Consider the following 20011-nt stretch of genomic DNA (forward strand, 5'->3'; position numbering starts at 1 on the left):
ATTTCCTGTTGAACCGAGTTTAGTTTAGGGAAACTGCGTGGAAACAGGCCCTTCAGCCCACCGAGTCCGTGCCGACCAGCGATCCGCGCTCACTGACACTATCCTACACACACTAGGGACAACTTTACATTTACGCCAAGCCAATTAACCTACAAAAACTTTTGGAGCGTTGGAAGGAAACCGGAGCACCCGGAGAAAACCCACGCAGGTCACGGGGAGAACATGTGTACGGACAGCACCCGTGGTCAGGATGGAACCCGGGTCTCTGGCGCCGCGAGGCAGCGACTCCACCGCTGCGCCACCGTGCCGCCGAGTTTCCAGAGGGACACGCCAGAGGATCAGTGAGAGTTGCAGGCTTTCCCAGCGTAACACTGGCAGGTAAATCTCTCCGACATCTTCAGCAAATCCTCCGGTGACGCTTGGCCGATGACCTGCAGCCGCCCGCTGGCTTTGCGACGGATCTTGAAGTGGTTGGGGTTGAGGTGCAGGTAGTCGTCAGAGTCCCAGCGCCTCCTCAAACAGCGGCCCTTGTTCCGACACAACTCCCGGCTGCAAAGCCTGGCTGCCTGCGTCACGTTCAACACGTAGTGATTCAGAACCTCATCCACGTGACTCTGCAGCATGTTGCAAGTGTGCTGTGAAAACCAACGGAGAACTGTGAGCGCAGACGCACAAACCCCAGGGCAATCTATTCATCGGAACATAAGACAAAGGAGTTGAACTAGGCCAAAGATAGACACAATATGCTGGAGTAACTCAGCGGGTCAGGCAGCATCTCTGGAGGGAAGGAACGGGTGACATTTCGGGTCCAGACCCTTCTTCAGTTTGAAGCAGAGCTTCAACACGAAACGTCACCAATTCCTTCTCTCCAGAGATGCTGCCTGACCCGCTGAGTTACTCCAGCATTTTGTGTCTACTTTCGATTTAAACCAGCATCTGCAGTTATTTTTTCCTAGAAATTCTTCCATTTGATCCTTGTTTTCGATCAAATGGCAGAGCAGATTCGATGTGCCTGAAGAAGGGTCTCGACCCGAAACATTACACTGGAATTTAGAAGGATGAGAGGAGATCTTATCGAAACGTATAAGATTATTAAGGGGTTGGACATGTTAGAGGCAGGAAACATGTTCCCAATGTTAGGGGAGTCCAGAACAGGTGCCACAGTTTAAGAATAAGGGGTAGGCCATTTAGAACTGAGATGAGGAAAAACTTTTTCAGTCAGAGAGTTGTGAATCTGTAGAAGGCATTGGAGGCCAATTCTCTGAATGGATTCAAGAGAGAGCTAGATAGAGCTCTTAAGGATAGCGGAGTCAGGGGGTATGGGGAGAAGGCAGGAATGGGGTACTGATTGAGAATGATCAGCCATGATCACATTGAATGGCGGTGCTGGCTCGTAGGGCCGAATGACCTCCTCCTGCACCTATTGTCTATTGTCTATTGTTACCCGTTCCTTCTCTCCAGAGATGCTGACTGACCCAGCATTTTGTGTCTACCTTCGATTTAAACCAGCATCTGCAGTTATTTTTTCCTAGACATTCTGCCATTTGATCCTTGTTTTCGTGTCCCCAATGTTTCTCTGTCTCTCTCTCCCTGGCTCTCAGCACCCTCCCTAAGCCCGTCCTAAAGCCTCTGCCTATAACTAGGGGTGACACAGTGGTGCAGCGGTAGATGCTGCCTTACAGTGCCAGAGACCAGGGTTCAATCCTGACCATGGAGGCTAATCAGCCCATCAATTCTGCTCCGCCATTCAATCATGGCTGATCTATTTTTCCCTTTCAACCCCATTCTCCTGCCTTTAGGCTTGTTTATTTTAGAGATACAGTGCAGAAACAGGCTCTTCGGCCCACCGAGTCCATGTTGACCGGTGATCACTGCACATTTACACTATCCTACTACACACTCCCGGGCCACTTTATATTTATACCAAACCAATTAACCTACAAACCTGCACGTCTTTGGAGTGTGGGAGGAAACATAGAAACATAGACATAGAAACATAGAAAATAGGTGCAGGAGTTGGCCATTCGGCCCTTCGAGCCTGCACCGCCATTCAATATGATCATGGCTGATCATCCAGCTCAGTAGCCTGTACCTGCCTTCTCTCCATACCCCCTGATCCCTTTAGCTAAAAGGGCCACATCTAACTCCCTCTTAAATATAACCAATGAACTGGCCTCAACTACCTTCTGTGGCAGAGAATTCCACAGACTCACCACTCTCTGTGTGAATAAATGTTTTCTCATCTCGGTCCTAAAAGACTTCCCCCTTATCCTTAAGCTGTGACCCCTGGTTCTGGACTCCCCCAACATCGGGAACAATCTTCCCGCATCTAGCCTCTCCAACCCCTTAAGAATTTTATATGTTTCTATAAGATCCCCCCTCAGTCTTCTAAATTCCAGCGAGTACAAGCCCAGTCTATCCAGTCTTTCCTCATAGTGGGGTGGATAAGCGAGTACAAACCGAAGATCTCGGAGAAAACCCACGCAGGTCACGGAGAGAACGTACAAACTACATACATACAGCACCCTGTGGTCAGGATCGAACCCGGGTCTCTGACGTTCTAGAGCAGCAACTCTACCGCTGCGCCACCGTGCCGCCCGTAACCATTGATGCCCTGACTAATCAAGAACCTATCATTCTGCACTTTAAAAACACCCAATCACTTGGCCTCCACTGCCACCTGTGGCAATGAATTCCACTGATTCACCACCCTCTGACTAAGGAAATTCCTCCTCACCTTCCTAAAAGAATGTCCTTTAATTCTGAGGCTGTGACCTCTAGTCCTAGACTCTCCCACTAGTGGAAACATCCTCTCCACATCCACTCTATTCAGGCCTTTTATTATCCGTTAAGTTTCAATGAGGTCCCTCTCATCCCAATAGTCAATAGTCAATAGTCAATTTATTTGTCACATATACATAAATGTGCAGTGAAATGAAAAATTACCCGCAGTCCAACAATAAGACCAATAAAAATAAGCAATAAAAATATGCAATAACACATACAATCATAAACCAACACCAAACAAAAGAAACATCCATCACAGTGAGTCTCCTCCAGCCACCTCCTCACTGTGATGGAAGGCCAGAATGTCTTCCCCTGCCGTCTTCTCCCACGGTCAGGCTGTTGAACTTGCCACGTCGGGGCGGTCGTGGCTCCCGACATTGAAGCCATCTAAACTCCAGCGAGTACAGGCCCAGAGCCAACAAACGCTCATCATACGTTTCATTAAAGAGTTGTGGACATGCTTGGAAGAGTGAAGGGAGATGTGTGGGGGCGAGAGAGAGTGCTGAGTGCCTGGAACTTGGATAAAGATTAGAATTGGATAAAACGACACCCAGTGTGACATTATATCATGTTCTTACGTTATTTAGCGTTGTGTTCGAGCTTTCCCAAACCACGATCCCTGCGGCTCCAAGCGCGGCACTTTCCCCAATTGTACTGATGAGGTCAGCCTGAGGAACCAACAAACAGGTGAAAGGCTAGCACTAAACAAATTCAGCGTTACTCAACTCGACTCAAAACACATGTGGTAGACACACAAAATGCTGGAGTAGCTCAGCGGGACAGGCAACATCTCCGGAGAGAAAAAACGGGTGACGTTTTGGGTTGAGGCCCTTCTTCAGACTGAGTGTCAGGGGAGAGGGAGACCCGGAGATAGGGAAGTGTAAGGTGTGAGCATGAGACATCAAAGGGGATGTTGATGCTCAAGGGAAATGTAGAAGAGGTCATTGTTGGTTAGGAGAAGATGAATACGAAGGATACAAAGGTAAAATTTAACTCATGGGGACAGTCAGACTGGTCGTAGAACTAGGAAGGGGGAGGGATGGAGGGATTTCTTGATTAGTACGTGCTCCGGTTTCCTCCCACATTCCAAAGACGTGCAGGTTTGTAGGTTAATTAGATTCTGTGAATTGTCCCTGGTATGTAGGATAGGAAATAGTGTACAGGTGATCATCGGTTGGCCTGGACTCGGTGGGCCGAAGGGCATGTTTCCATGCTGGATCTCTTAACTAAACTAAACTTTAAAGTTTCAAACCATCTCTACTTCAGCGGGGCTGCTGGGGACTGGGGCCTTTGTACCGCTTTGCTTCCTGAAGTCGCCATTGCCAGTTCTTCTCCTGTGTCTTGCTGACATTGAGGGAAAGGTTCTTATTTTGACACCAAATTACGCCCGTTTTTGGAGTCCTGCATTGCATTGTATCTGAGTTCTGTCAGATCCTTTGATCTGATTTCCGATCAAAGGGCAAGATAGTCTCGTCCTTGCTTTATAGGAATCTTCAAGTTACCTGCATCGAAGTGAAGCTTTCGGTTCTTCCCGCTACATCTACACAACATAGTCATAGTAGTGTCATAGCACGGAAACAGGCCCTTCGGCCCAACTTGCCCATGCTGACCAATAAACATGCCCCATCTGCACCAGTCCCACCTGCTTGCGTTTGGCCCATGTTCCTCTCAACCTATCCTATCCATGTACTCATCTAAATGTTTCTCAGACATTTTGATAGTCCCTGCCTCAACTACCTCCTCTGGCAGCTCGTTCCACACACTCACCACCCTCTGTTTAAAGTTACCCTTAAGGTTCCTATTAAACCTTTCCCCTCTCACCTTAAACCTATGTCATCTGGTTCTCTATTCCGCTACTCTGGGCAAGAGACTCAGTACGTCTACCCGATCTATTCCTCTCACGATTTTCTACACCTCTATAAGATCACCCCTCATCCTCCTGCACTCCAAGGAATAGAGTCCCAGCCCGCCCAACCTCTCCCTGTACTATAGCTCAGACTCTCGAGTCCTGGCAACGTCCTCGTAAATCTTCTCTGTACCCTTTCCGGTCCAAGGAATACAGTCTTAGTTCCAAGGAATAAAACCAATCCCAATATGTGCACTGGGCGGCAGTATTCCACATCTCTTTGGGATGTAGCCCGGAATTCTGGAAGTACATAAAGGAAACAGAAGTTCCTCTGTCGTCTGACCGCCCAGACATAAGAAAGGCTTCCTATGATACCAATCCTGGCGGGACCAGTCACCCAGGCCACAGAATGAACCACAACATTTTATATATATATTTTTTTAATCCCACATCTGTCGTCCTGAAATTTATCAAACACAACGAGCCCCCACTGGCAGCACCAACGTTGCCAAACTGGAAAGGGCACAGAAGAAGATTTACGAGGATGTTGCCAGGACTCGAGGGCCTGAGCTTTAGGGAGAGGTTGGACTCTATTCCTTGGAGCGCAGGAGGATGGGGGGTGATATTATAGAGATGTAGAGTCCTAGAGTCACAGTGATACAGCGTGGACACAGGCCCTTCGGCACAACTTGCCCATGCTGACCAATAAACATGCCCCATCTGCACCAGTCCCACCTGCTTGCGTTTGGCCCATGTTCCTCTCAACCTATCCTATCCATGTACTCATCTAAATGTTTCTCAGACATTTTGATAGTCCCTGCCTCAACTACCTCCTCTGGCAGCTCGTTCCACACACTCACCACCCTCTGTTTAAAGTTACCCTTAAGGTTCCTATTAAACCTTTCCCCTCTCACCTTAAACCTATGTCATCTGGTTCTCTATTCCGCTACTCTGGGCAAGAGACTCAGTACGTCTACCCGATCTATTCCTCTCACGATTTTCTACACCTCTATAACATGTCCCAGCTACACTAGTCCCACCTGCCCCGCGCTTGGTCTATATCCCTCCAAACCTGTCCTATCCATGTAGCTGTCTAACTGTTTTTTAAACGTTGGGATGGTCCCTGCCTCAACAACCTCCACTGGCAGCTTGGTCCATACACCTACCACCCTTCGTGTGAAAAATCATGAGGGAAATAGACCGGGTGAACGCGCAGAATTTTACCCAGACTTGGCGAAAGCAAGAACCAGAGGACATAGGTTTAAAGTGCGGGGGAAAAGATTTAATAGGAACCTGAGGGACAACTTTTTAACACAAAGGGTGGTAGGTGTATGGAATGAGCTGCTGGAGGTGGTAGTTTGAGGCAGGAACTATCACAACTGATAGAAAACATTTGGAAACATATATTCACAGAATTTACCGAAGCCAATTAATCTACAAACCCTTAAGTCTTTGGGATGTGGGAGGAAACCTGAGCACCCGGAGGAAACCCACGCTGACACAGGGAGAACGTACAAACTCCGCACAGATAGCAGCCGAGGTCAGGATCGAACCCAGGTCTCTGGCGCAGTGAGGCAGCAACTCTACCGCTGCTCCACCGTGCAGCAACTCTACCGCTGTGCCACCATGCAGCAACTCTACCGCTGTGCCACCATGCAGCAACTCTACCGCTGTGCCACCCGTGCAGCAACTCTACCGCTGTGCCACCGTGCTGCAACTCTACCGCTGTGCCACCCGTGCTGCAACTCTACCGCTGTGCCACCCGAGCCGGGTTATAAGGTCATAAGGACATAAGACATAGGAGTAGAATTAGGCCATTCGGCCCATCAAGTCTATTATACCATTCAATTATGGCCGATCTTTCGCTCCCTCCTAACCCCATTCTCCTGCCTGCTCCCCATAACCTCCCACACCCGCACTAATCAAGAATCTATCTATCTCTGCCTTAAAAATATCCACTGACTTGGTCTCCACAGTCTGCTGTGGCAAAGAATTCCACAGATTCACCACCCTCTGACTAAAGAGATTACTCCTCATCTCCTTCTCAAAAGAACGTCCTTTAATTCTGACTTCCAGATTTGTTGGTGTTTTTGTTAAAATATAATGGGGAATTAAGGAATGGGTCTAGGGCAGGAATGTGCCTCGTCATAGAGTGATACAGTTTGGAAACAGGCCCTTCGACCCAACCTGCCCACACTGCCCAACATGCCCCATGTATACGAGCATATAAAATTATAAAAGGACTGGACATGCTAGATGCAGGAAACATGTTCCCAATGTTGGGGAGCCCAGAACCAGGGGACACAGTCTAAGAATAAAGGGGAGGCCATTTAAAACTGAGGTGAGAAAAAACCTTTTCACCCAGAGAGATGTGAATTTGTAGAATTCTCTGCCACAGAGGGCAGTGGAGGCCAATTCACTGGATGAATTTAAAAGAGAATTAGATAGAGCTCTAAGGGCTAGTGGAATCAAAGGATATGGGGAGAAGGCAGGCACAGGTTACTGATTGTGGACGATCAGCCATGACCTCAATGAATGGCGGTGCTGGCTCGAAGGGCCAAATGGCCTCCTCCAGCATCTATTTTCTATGTTTCTATTCAGAGGTGTCAGGGGTTATGGGGAGAAGGCAGGAGAATGGGGTTAGGAGGGAGAGATAGATCAGCCACGATTGGATGGCGGAGTAGGCTTGATGGGCCGAATGGCCTAATTCTGCTCCTACCCCTTACGATTTTATGATCTGTTCCTGCTCTTACAGTATTTGTGTTTGCTCTTTCGATGAGGAACCCAAGTGGTCTTGCTGTGCTCACCTGAGAGAGGGATTCATTGAAAGCATTGCGGTAGACTGCCCTGGTGTAGACGTAGACAGGGATTGTGTGGTCGTCTCTGGAGAGCGCGGCCACCCTCATTGCCTCCTGCACCTGATTGCGCACGAACAGCTTGGCCTTGTCTGTCGACTGGATGGCCTTGGGGAGATAGATGCTGGGGTAGAGAGCCGTGCTCTCCCGCCACAGCCAGGCGAGCTGGTTGTTCCGTGAGATGGCCCGCTGCGGGCAGCGCCCGGTGTAGGTCCTGTTGCGGTCCCTGTGCACGTTGTTGTAGCAATTGGGGAACAGGTAGTAGCCCCAGAGTTGGTGGGGCCTCAGCTTCTTGCCGAGCTGCAGAGACTTGACCAGGAAGGTCTTTGCCGCCTCCTCGAACTCGGCCTTGGCGATGGCGGTGGCATTGTGCCAGGTGAGGGAGAGGTCTCTCTGCTGCACCAGCTCCACGGACTGGCGCTGGTAGATGGACATGCTGTGCCAGTTCCGACCCCAGACCGGCCGCCAGCTCTCCCAGTCGATGACGGCCAGGCCGCTGGACGTGTTGGACGGGATGAGCTGGCCGACGTCCTGCTGGGTCTTCAGCAGGTGCTTGGTCATGTCGGCCTGCTGCGGCACTCCGCCGTTCACCTCCCGGCCGCTCGGCCCGTCGTAGTGCGGGTAGTGGCCGATCATGCCATTGAAGAATATCCGCACGTCCTGCTGGAAGGGGCTTCGGCGGGTGGTCGAGACCATGGGGAACGACGGCAGGTTCAGGGTGACTCCAAACTTGTTGGCGCACAGCTCGGACGGTGCGTTCCACACGGCCAAGAAGGGGAAGCTCCGGCGCAGAGGGGCCGCGGTCTGAAGGCGTGGTGGCGATCCATCGGAGAATGCTGCTGCAACGCTGCACAGGTGCCACAAAACGACCAGGTATCCGCCACCAACCGAACTCAACACCTCCATCCCCACAGCGACTTCCCCACCGCTGCGCAGAAAACAAAAGGAGGGGACATCAGTGCTCTCGTTTGGAGATGGATACGTTGAAGAACGTTAACACAGTCCACAAGTTCACAGGCAGGAAAGAAAACTGAGATGAGGAAAGACGTTTTCAGTCAGAGAGTTGTGAATCTGTGGAATTCTCTGCCTCAGAAGGCAGTGGAGGCCAATTCACTGAATGCATTCAAGAGAGAGCTGGATAGAGCTCTTAAGGATAGCATAGTTAGGGGGTATGGGGAGAAGGCAGGAACGGGGTACTGATTGAGAATGATCAGCCATGATCACATTGAATGGCGTTGCTGGCTCGAAGGGCCGAATGGCTTCCTCCTGCACCTATTGTCTATTGTCTAAAACTGCAGACGCTGGATAAAATCAGGAGGTGAGACGGACCGAGCGGAGGCGTTCAGCGAAACGATCGCCGAGCCTGCGCCTGGTCTCGCCAGTGCTGTAGAGAAGTTGACACCTGGAACCAGGGGATGCAGTGGATGAGGTTGGAGGAGGTGCAGGTGAACCTCTGCCTCATCTGGAAAGACTGTTTGGGTCCTTGGATGGAGTCGAGGGGTGAGGTAAAGGAACAGGTGTTGCTTCTCCTGCGGTTGCAGGGGAAAGTGCCCGGGGAGGGGGTGGTTTGGGTAGGAAGGGGCGAGTGGACCAGGGAGTTTCAGAGGAAACGGTCTCTGCAGAACGCAGAAAGTTCATAGGTTTTGGGAGCAGAAATTAGAGGCCATTCAGCCCATCAACTCCACTCTGCCATTCAATCATGGTTGATCTATCTTTCTCTCTCAGCCCCATTCTCCTGACTTCTTGACAGATTCTTGATTAGTAAGGGCGTCAGGGGTCATGGGGAGAAGGCAGGAGAATGGGGTTGGGAGGGAGAGATAGATTAGCCATGATCGAATGGCGGAGTAGACTGGATGGAACCTGGGACCCGGGTCTCTGGCACTGTAAGGCAGCAACTCTACCGCTGCGCCACTGTGCCACCCTAATGAGAGCGTGGCCAGGGTGGTGTGGGTCTCTGATGATGCTAGCTGCCTTTTGGAGGCAGCGACTCCTGTAGTTCCCTTTGATGGTGGTGTGGACTGTATTTCTAATATAAAGAAACTGTTCCCTTCTTTTAAAAGTGCCGAGACAATACAATCATTTACCATTCAGTTCCTAAATCCAGTTAAATGAATCCACCAATGGTCGATTTTTCAAACTAGCTGCTTTCAAATTACAACCAATGTGAACTAACTAAAGTCAAATTTTAAAATAATTCCAGGCAATATATGGAAAATTGTACAGAGTCACAAAATGCTGGAGTAACTCAGCGGGACAGGCAGCATCTCTGGAGAGAAGGAATGGGTGATGTTACATTTCGAGACCCTTCTTCAGACTGATGTCAGGGGGAGAGGGAGATACAGAGATAAGGAAGTGTAAGGTGTGAAAATAGGTCAAAGGGAATGTAGCTCCAAGGAAAATGTAGAATAGATCATTGTTAGCTGGGAGAAGGTAACAACGGAGCAAACAGAGATAGAATGTAGTCGGAGACAGTAAGACTGGTCGGAGAACTGGGAAGGGGGAGGGATGGAGAGAGAGAGAGAGAAAGCAAGGGTTACTTGAAGTTAGAGAAGTCAATGTTCATACCGCTGGGGTGTAAGCCGCCCAAGCGAAATATGAGGTGCTGTTCCTCCAATTTGCGCAGGGCCTCACTCTGACATTGGAGGAGACCCAGGACAGAAAGGTCAGTGTGGGAATGGGAGGGGGAGTGAATTATTTTCTACATCAACAGCACATTAAAACTACGACTCTATAAAATTCAAGAGATTAAATAAATAATGATAGGACAGACCATGGAGCGAGGACAGACCAGTTTACTGTAATGTGTACGAAGGATCTGCAGATGCTGGTTTAAACCGAAGATAGACACAAAAAGCTGGAGTAACTCAGCGGGGCAGGCAGCATCTCTGGAGGGAAGGAATGGGTGGCGTTTCGGGTCGAGCCTAAAGAAGGGTCTCAACCGGAAAGGTCACCCATTCCTTCTCTCCAGAGATGCTGCCTGTCCCGCTGAGTTACTCCAGGATTTTGTGTCTGTCTCCAGTGTCTGGACTGTAAATCTGTCCAGTGTCATTAATTTGTCTCAGAGATTGAGACGGATTAATACCCGCTTCATCAACAAATAGTTGTATTGCGTAAAAGGGACTATTTGGCCTTTCTCAAAAGACTTTTTGAGAGAGTTATCTCATTCACATTATATCACATTAACCTCATTTACATTATAAATGTATCATTTAGTTATTCATTATTACTCTATCATTTAGTTATTTCCTACATAATTTAGTTATTATTTATCCTGTAGCTATTTTTTAAAGCTGACTTTCTCATTGCGGTGTTTGTTTTTATTTAGTAAATGGCAAGACATATTTTTTAACTGCAATAAGCTTTATCTCGTACTAAACATAATTCCCTTTATCCTGTATCTGTACACTGTGGACGGCTCGATTGTAATCATGTGTCGGCTTTCCGCGGACTGGCTAGCATGCTACAAATGGGTTGAACGGTTGTGCAGCAGTAGAGTCGCTGCCTCACAGCGCCAGAGACCCAGGTTCAATCCTGACTACGGGTCTTGTCTGTACGGAGTTTGTACGTTCTCCCCATGACCTGTGTGTGTCTTCTACGGGCGCTCCTGTTTCCTCCCACCCTCCAAAGACGTGCAGGTTTGTGGGTTAAATGGCTTTGGTAAAAAATATCAATTGTCCCTAGTGCTAGTGTACAGGTATCGCTGGTCGGCACAGACTCGGTGGGCCGAAGGGCCTGTTTCCACGCTCTATCTCCAAGCTAAACAAAATTAAAAGCTTTTCACTGTATCTTGATAAACATGGCAATAAACTTAAAGAAATTTCTCGGTACAGGTGACAATAACAAACCTAAACTGAAACCATCATTTAAACATAGAAACATAGACAACAGGTGCAGGAGTAGGCCATTCGGCCCTTCGAGCCAGCACCGCCATTCAACATGATCATGGCTGATTATCTAAAATCAGTACCCCGTTCCTGCTTTTTCCCATATCCCTTAATTCCTTTGGCTCTAAGAGCTAAATCTAACTCTCTCTTGAAAACATCCAGTGAATTGGCCTCCACTGCCTTCTGTGGCAGAGAATTCCACAGATTCACAACTCTCTGGGCAAAAACGATTTTCCTCATCTCAGTCCTAAATGGCCGACCCCTTATTCTTACACTGTATGACCCCTGGTTCTGGACTCCCCCACCATCAGGAAAATTTTTGCCTGCATCTAGCCTGTCGCATCCTTTAAGAATTTTTTATGTTTCTATAAGATCCTTCGATAAGATAAACATGACATTTACCTTGCAGTTGTTACTTTGTTGGGAGTTCTCTTCCACAACCTCCTGTTAACCTGCTTCAGATTGTTCTGAGCAGCAGCCTGCTTACACTCATCTTTATATAACACACGACCTGTGTCAGCCCTCGTTGGGAATCGAGTGACTTCATAAGTTGAGTGTGAAATTTCCCAAGTTGTGTGGTACGAATGTAAACCTGCTACCCATTAGTGCCATTTGGCTGCCGTTGTCTAGAAAGATCAAGTTTCTAAAATTACACCATTTTATTCCCAGTTTTTCTTCAGGGGGTTGTTTGCAAAATTTTCATGACGTACTGTTGACAAGTTTTATTTCACAAGTTTGCGCAGCTGGGAAAAGTTCTTTGACTTGGTGGCTGAAGTGTTTATTTCCTCTGGATCGCACAACATTCCAATAAATATAGTGCTGGTGGTTTGGAAGTGAGGGTGTGATCAGAGGAAGAAAAATCTTTCAACATCAGGGGGAAAAAATGTATTTCTTGCGGTAAATGTCTGCCTCCCAAGTTGTAGCAACCTTTGTTCTATATCTTCTCTTGAAGTTGGATTTAAACTGAGTGTAAACTAATGCTAGATACCTGTTATAATTAAAAACTCCAACATGGGAGGGCCGATTCGTAAAGTCAGAATGGCTGCACTGCTTACCCATGTTCCTTTGAGCTTGGGAAAACACTCTATAAGTCTCTATTAAATGCCAAATGGTGCCAAGTGTGGGCCTTGACAAAATAATATATTTCTCCAAGATAGTCTCCTTGAGAATCAGAACCTAATGCGTCATTGGTTACCAACTGTCTTAACCTGTTGAATGATCTTTACAATTCATATCACGTTAGACAGTGGCGCAGCGGGTAGAGCTGCTGCCTCACAGCGCTAGAGACCGGGGTTCGATCCTGACCTCGGGTGCTGTCTGTGTGTGTGTGGAGTTTGCACGTTCTCTCTGTGACCGCGTGGGTTTACTCCGGGTGCTCCGGTTTCCTCCCACATCCCGACGACATGCAGGTTTGTAGGTTAATCGGCCCTCTCTAAATTGCCCTCCTAGTGTGTAGGAAGTGAATGAGGAAAGTGGGATCACAAAGAACTAGTGCGAGCTGGTGATCGATGGTTGGCGTGGACTCAGAGGACCGAAGGGCCTGATTCTATACTGTGTCTTACAATCAATCTAAATTAAGAATGAAGAAGGCCGTGGAGGCCAATTCTCTGAATGCATTCAAGAGAGAGCTAGATAGAGCTCTTAAGGATAGCAGAGTCAGGGGGTATGGGGAGAAGGCAGGAACGGGGTACTGATTGAGAATGATCAGCCATGATCACATTGAATGGCGGTGCTGGCTCGAAGGGCCGAATGGCCTGCTCCTGCACCTATTGTCTATTGTCTATTGAAGAAGGCTGTTTATCTGCACACCTTTCTCCAATGCACATTCACTGGATATTCAAATTATTTAAAATACCTTCAGTTCGATCCCGACTACGGGTGCTGTCTGTGCGGAGTTTGTACGTTCTCCCCGTGACTTGCGTGGGTTTTCTACGAGATCTTCGGTTTCCTCCCACATTCCAAAGACGTGCAGGTTTGTAGGTAAATTGGCTTGGTATAAATGTAAAAAATGTCCCTAGTGTGTGTAGGATAGTTTAGTTTAGTTTAGTTTAGTTTAGAGATACAACACAGAAACAGACCGACCATCTGCACCGACCTGCGATTCCCGCACATTAACACTACCCTACAACACTAGGGACAATTTTACATTTACACCAAGCCAATTAACCTACAAACCTGTACGTCTTTGGAGTGTGGGAGGAAACCGAAGATCTCGGAGAAAACCCACGCAGGTCACGGGGAGAAGGAACAAACTCCGTTCAGACAGCACCCATAGTCAGGATCGTATCTGGGTCTCCGGAGCTGTGAGGCAGCAACTCTACCGCTGCGCCACCGTACAGGCCATATCGTGTTAGTGTGCGGTGTTCGCTGGTCGGTGCGGACTCAGTTCAGTTTCAGTTTAGTTTCTTGTCACGTGCACCGAGGTACAGTGAAAAGCTTTTTGTTGCGTGCTAACCAGTCAATGGAAAGCCAATGCACGATTGCAATCAATCCATTTACGGTGTGTAAGATACAAGATAAGGGACAGTAGGCCGGGGAACGGGGGGGGGGAGCTGTTTCCACCCTGTATCTCTAAACTAAACGAAACTAAATGAAATCACTCATGCTACCATTGCTTCAGGCCCGTGAAGCTGGTACAAACTGGCCACCGATGTACACCGATCCGAGGGTTGAGAGTGGGTGTGAGCAGAAGATGGCGATGTTGTCCACACACGGGGAAGCCTGGTCCCGACTACCTCTGGTTCCTGGGTTCATCGGCCCTCTTGTACCCTTACCCTTCCTCATGGATTCAGCAGAAGGCTGGGTCCAACACCACAGAGTCAAGAGGGCATCCTTCACTAATGTCACAGGGACAGAATGAGGCCATTCGGCCCATCAAGTCGACTCTGCCATTCAATCATGTCAAAAAAACTTGCCCCGAACGTCTTCTTTAAACTTTGCCCCTCTCACCTTAAAACTACGCCCGCTAATATTTTATTTTTTCCATCCCAACTCCAGACTCGAGTCCATTTCTCCTCCATTAATTTGGGCGTTTCTGCCAACGAGCGTGCAGATGAGTTGTATCCAGTAGCAGACAACCTTCCCCAAGTCAGTGTTACCCCTCTGAGCCAGAATCTAAGACCTTCTCCAATAAGATGTTCATGTTCATGTTCATGAGACATTGGAGCGGATGAGGCCATTTGGCCCATTGAGTGTACACTGTCATTCCACTAGTTTTGTTTCTACTAGTGGGAGAGTCTAGGATCAGAGGGCACAGCCTCAGAATAAAAGGACCTTCCTATAAAATGGAGACGAAAAGGAATTTCTTCAGTCAGAGGGTGGTGAATCTATGGAATTCTTTGCCACAGACGGCTGTGGAGGCCAAGTCAGTAGATATTTTTAAGGCAGAGAGAGATGGATTTTGTAGGTAAGGGTGTTGGAGGTAATGGGGCGAAGGCAGGAGAATGGGGTTGTGAGTTAGAGATGGATCAGCCATGATTGAATGGTTGAGTAGACATAGATGGGCCGAATGTCCTAACTCTGCTCCTATCATTTATGAAGATCACCCCTCGGCCTCCCGCGCTCCAAGGAGTGAAGTTCGAGTCTGATTGATGCTTGTGGGTTCAGGCCTGGTGCCAGCTAAGAAACCATCCTGTTGCACCCATCCAGCGAGACCCATCCCAAACAGCCCCACAGAGCCAAGTTCCATCTTTCTTTTTTTTAATTTTATCAAAAAACGTATTCAATTATTTAAAAACAATATTCACAATGCAATGAAACAAAACAGAACTCACCACCAGAATAAAATACAAACAAATATACCAAATGAAACTATTATACAACTATATTACAATCCCTATCCAGGATGCGTCCAATCCCCCGCGGTCCCCAACGGTCCCGGAAATCCCTCAGGGTGCCTATGGACAGCGCGCGGTCCCTCTCCAACACCACCCGGGCACGGACGTAACCCCAGAAAAGGGGTAGGCAGCTGGCTCGGACAGAGCCCTCTTCCGCCTGGCACCGTGAGTCGCGGATGGCCAGCTTGGTCAGGCCCAGGAGCAACCCAACCAGGACATCCTCGGATCCTACCCCCAAGTTCCATCTTGGCCAGTGAGCCCTGGCTTAGAAACATAGAAACATAGAAAATAGGTGCAGGAGGAGGCCATTCGGCCTTTCAATCCAGCACTGCCATTCATTGTGATCATGGCTGATCATCCACAATCAGTAACCCATGCCTGCCTTCTCCCCATATCCCTTGATTCCACTAGCCCCCAGAGCTCTATCTAACTCTCTCTTAAATCCATCCAGTGATTTGGCCTCCACTGTCCACTGTGGCAGAGAATTCCACAAATTCACAACTCTCTGGGTGAAAAAGTTCCTTCTTACCTCAGTTTTAAATGGCCTCCCCTTTATTCTAAGACTGTGTGGCCCCTGGTTCTGGACTCCCCCAACATTGGGAACATTTTTCCTGCATCTAGCTTGTCCAGTCCTTTTATAATTTTATATGTCTCTATAAGATCCCCTCTCATCCTTCTAAACTCCAGTGAATATAAGTCTAGTCTTTCCAATCTTTCCTCATATGACAGTCCAGCCATCCCAGGGGCTTCCAGGGGCATTTCTTCATTTACGAAATATAGACATGGCTGGTATTTCTTCTCCGCCTCCAGCCATTTTCTGGTTCGTTGCACTTTCAGTCTTGTTACCTGCACATCCGTCCAACTTGGTATTGTGCGTTGAAGTCTAATCTATTACCAGAAACTTAGCACTGGATTCCAGCGGCCAGCAGCGACCCGGGCTGCCCTGAAGCATCTCTCCAACAACGTCACGCTGTTCCCCCATCTTTCTGGGAATCATGGTTTCTTCATCGACAGATAACCCCTCCCCCCTCCCCCAAGAATCATCAGAGTGGGGGTTGGGGAGGACCGCCTTGAGGGAGAGGGAAGAACAATGGAGGACCCGGCGTGGGGGGGGGGGGGGGTGGGTACTGTGAGGAGGGGGAGAACGGAGGGGGACCTGGAGTGAGGGGAACAGAGGGGGACAGAGAGGGAACAGAGGGGGACCTACTTTTTAACTTTGTAAGCGCCCTTTATGTGGCGACTGTTTGTATACCTTGGGTCAGCAAGCGAAGAATTTCACCGTGACTTGTCACATGTGGCAATAAAGTGATCATTCATTCATTCATTCATTCATTCATTCATTCATTCATTCATTCATTCATTCATTCAGCGTATAGGCCCCTCAAAATTATATCTGTTGGTTAATGCTATTAATTCACACTTGTATAATTTGGCCATAATTCATATGTGATTCCATTATGTGTAGGAAAAAAAACTGCAGATGCTGGTTTAAATCGAAGGTAGACACAAAATGCTGGAGTAACTCAGCGGGTCAGGCAGCATCTCTGGAGAGAAGGAATGGGTGACTTTTCGGGTCGAGACCCTTCTTCAGACTGATGTCAGGGGAGGGGGCGGGATGCCATTGGTGGAGCGGGAGCACGTGGCCGCTGGCTGGGTGAGGTTACGTGGGGCACGTGGCGGTGATTTTACCTAGTCCCGTATTTGGGAGTGAAGAAGTTGGCAACCCTAGGTACACTCAATGGGCCGAATGGCCTCATTCTGCTCCAATGTCTTGAGGACATGAACGTCTGAACTTTGTGTTGAACAAAGTGTGTCAACAAGCTCTCAGGTGGTGGTGGATGTTAATGTTTGTGAGTGTTTCAGCATGTGTTAAGAACGTGTTGATCTCGTTGAATAACGTCTGATAGCGTCCAACAAAAACATGGTGAAAATGATTAATAAAAAGCTACTAGCTTTTAACTTCTTCAGTCTTTGGGGGATAACAGCTCCAAGGTTAAAGTACATTTCAGCTTGTTTCTTAACATAGATTTAGGATGAGAGGGGAAAATTATAATGCTATGTTACAATTGTAGTTTAGTTTAATACAGAGGCTACACTGCAAGATACAAACCACTGGTTAGCCGCAAAAATAGGATGGCCAGGTTACAGTTTGCCAAGAAGTACTTAAAAGAGCAACCACCGTTCTGGAAAAAAGGTCTTGTGGACAGATGAGATGAAGATTAACTTATATCAGAGTGATGGCAAGAGCAAAGTATGGAGGAGAAGGAACTGCCCAAGATCCAAAGCATACCACCTCAACTGTGAAACACGGTGGTGGGGGTGTTATGGCCTGGGCATGTATTGCTGCTGAAGGTACTGGCTCACTTATCTTCATTGATGATACAACTGCTGATGGTAATAGCATAGTGAATTCTGAAGTGTTTAGACACATCAAACAAATGCCTCAAAACTCATTGGCTGGCGGTTCATTTTACAGCAAGACAATGATCCCAAACATACTGCTAAAGCAACAAAGGAGTTTTCAAAGCTAAAAAATGATCAATTCTTGAGTGGCCAAGTCAATCACCCGATCTGAACCCAATTGAGCATGCCTTTTATATGCTGAAGAGAAAACTGAAGGGGACTTAGCCCCCAAAACAAGCTAAAGATGGCTGCAATACAGGCCTGGCAGAGCATCACCAGAGAAGACACCCAGCAACTGGTGATGTCCATGAATCACAGACTTCAAGCAGTCATTGCATGCAAAGGGTATGCAACAAAACACTAAACATGACTACTTTCATTTACATGACATTGCTGTGCCCCAAACATTCTGGTGCCCTGAAATGGGGGGACTATGTATAACACAGCTGTAATTTCTACATGGTGAAACCAAAATGTATAAAAATGGCCTTTATTAAAATCTGACAATGTGCACTTTAACCACATGTGATTTATTTCTATTACAAATCTCAAATCGTGGAGTACAGAGGCAAATAAATAAATGATGGGTCTTTGTCCCAAACATTATGGAGGGCACTGTAGTTGAGGTAGGTACTAAAACAACATTTAAAAGATATTTGAACAGGTGCATGGATAGGAAAGGTTTATAATTTCATGTCATAGGAGCAGGATTAGGCCATTCAGCCCATCGAATCTTCATTCCATCATGGCTGATCTATCTTTCCCTCTCAACCCCATACTCCTGCCTTCTCCCCATAACCCCTGACACCTGTACTAAACAAGAATCTATCTCTCTCTGCCTTAAATATACCCGCTGACTTGGCCTCCACACCCGTCTGTGGCAATGAATTCCACAGATTCACCACCCTCTGACTAAAGAAATTCCTCCTCATCTTCTTACTAAAGATCCGTCCTTTTATTCTGAGGCTGTGCCCTCTGGTCCTGGTTTCCAACTAGTAAAACCTACATATTTGATATAAAACCCAACACTCTGGTAATTAATTCCCAGAGGGAATATAGACAGCTTTAGAGGGATATGGCCCAATCACAGGCAGTGAGACTGGCATCGATGGGGCATCTTGGCTGGCATGGACAAGTTGGGCCGAAGGTCCTGTTTCCGTGCTGCAAGACTCTATGACTCTAATATGTTCTAAGTCTGTGTAGGAAAGAACTGCAAATGTTGGTTTACACCGAAGATAGACACAAAATGCTGGAGTAACTCAGCGGGACAGGCAGCATCTCTGGAGAGAAGGAATGGGTGACGTTTTGGGTCGAGCCCCTTCATTAGACTGAGAGTCAGGGGAGAGGGAGACACAGATATGGAAGGGTAAGGTATGAAAACGAGAGATCAATGGAGTCCTCCTGATTAAATGTTATCTTTGTTTGCTTCGTTGTCACCTTCCCTTAGCTAACAATGATCTATTCTACATTTTCCTTGATCAATGTCCCCTTTGATGTCTCGTTTTCACACCTTGCCCATCCATATTTCTGTGTCTCCCTTTCCCCTGACTCTCAATCTGAAGAAGGGTCTCGACCCGAAACGTCACCCATTCCTTCTCTCCAGAGATGTTGTCGGACCTGCTGAGTTACTCCAGCTTTTTGTGTCTACCTTTGGTACAAATCAGCATCTGCAGTTCCTTCCTACACATGACTCCTTTGTCTCCACTTTTTTACTGGTGCACCATTATTTTGTATCGGTTTCATGATATTTTTGTGAACTAAGTTTATTGTTTGTGGATTTATTATTTTATATTGAGATGCATTGAAAGGCGCCATGATAACAACAGCAACAGTCATGAAACCTTGCCGCTTCCACAGGCCACAAACGCCTCGTGGACTTCACTGCCACTACTCGACCAGGCTGTGTTCAGGCATTTTACAATTTACACCAAGCCGATCGACCTGCAAACCTGCACGTCTTTGGAGTGTGGCAGGAAACCGAAGATCTAGGAGAAAACCCACCCAGGTCATGTGGAGAACGTACAAACTCTGTACAGACAGCACCCATGGTCGGGATCGAACCCGGGACTCCGGCGCTGCAAGCGCTGTAAGGAGAGATAGTCAATGGAGGTCAAGCACAAGAATTTGGGCAAGACCTCAACTGGCCGCAGACGGGTGAAGGTCTTTCCGTTGGATTCAGTGCCCGACTGAGTGTGTGAAGGAATCAATGGGATTGAGTTTATAGACGGCGTGCCAACACCTTTGCTTTCTCAGAAGTCTAGAGATTCGACATGCCAGGGCAAGTTGGTTAGGGGAAGTTCTTTTACAGTGAAGGCAGTTCAGTTTTGTTTAGTTTAGTTTAGAGATACAGCGCGGAAACAGGCCCTTCGGCCCACTGAGACCGGGCCAACCAGCAATCCC

The 20011-nt window shown here is 47.7% G+C and overlaps 1 protein-coding gene across 1 annotated transcript; it reads right to left on the reverse strand.

Moving 5' to 3' along the window:
- Positions 1-338: 338 nt before the first annotated feature.
- LOC144605240 (hyaluronidase-1-like) lies at positions 339-11919 on the reverse strand. Its single transcript, XM_078420336.1, is given in 5 exon segments — positions 339-635; positions 3366-3455; positions 7441-8416; positions 11775-11860; positions 11863-11919. Coding segments are annotated over 5 exon segments (1506 nt in total).
- Between the last annotated feature and the right edge of the window lie 8092 nt (positions 11920-20011).

This window comes from Rhinoraja longicauda, chromosome 24 (genome assembly GCF_053455715.1).
Source record: "Rhinoraja longicauda isolate Sanriku21f chromosome 24, sRhiLon1.1, whole genome shotgun sequence".
NCBI classification, from domain to species: domain Eukaryota; kingdom Metazoa; phylum Chordata; class Chondrichthyes; order Rajiformes; family Arhynchobatidae; genus Rhinoraja; species Rhinoraja longicauda.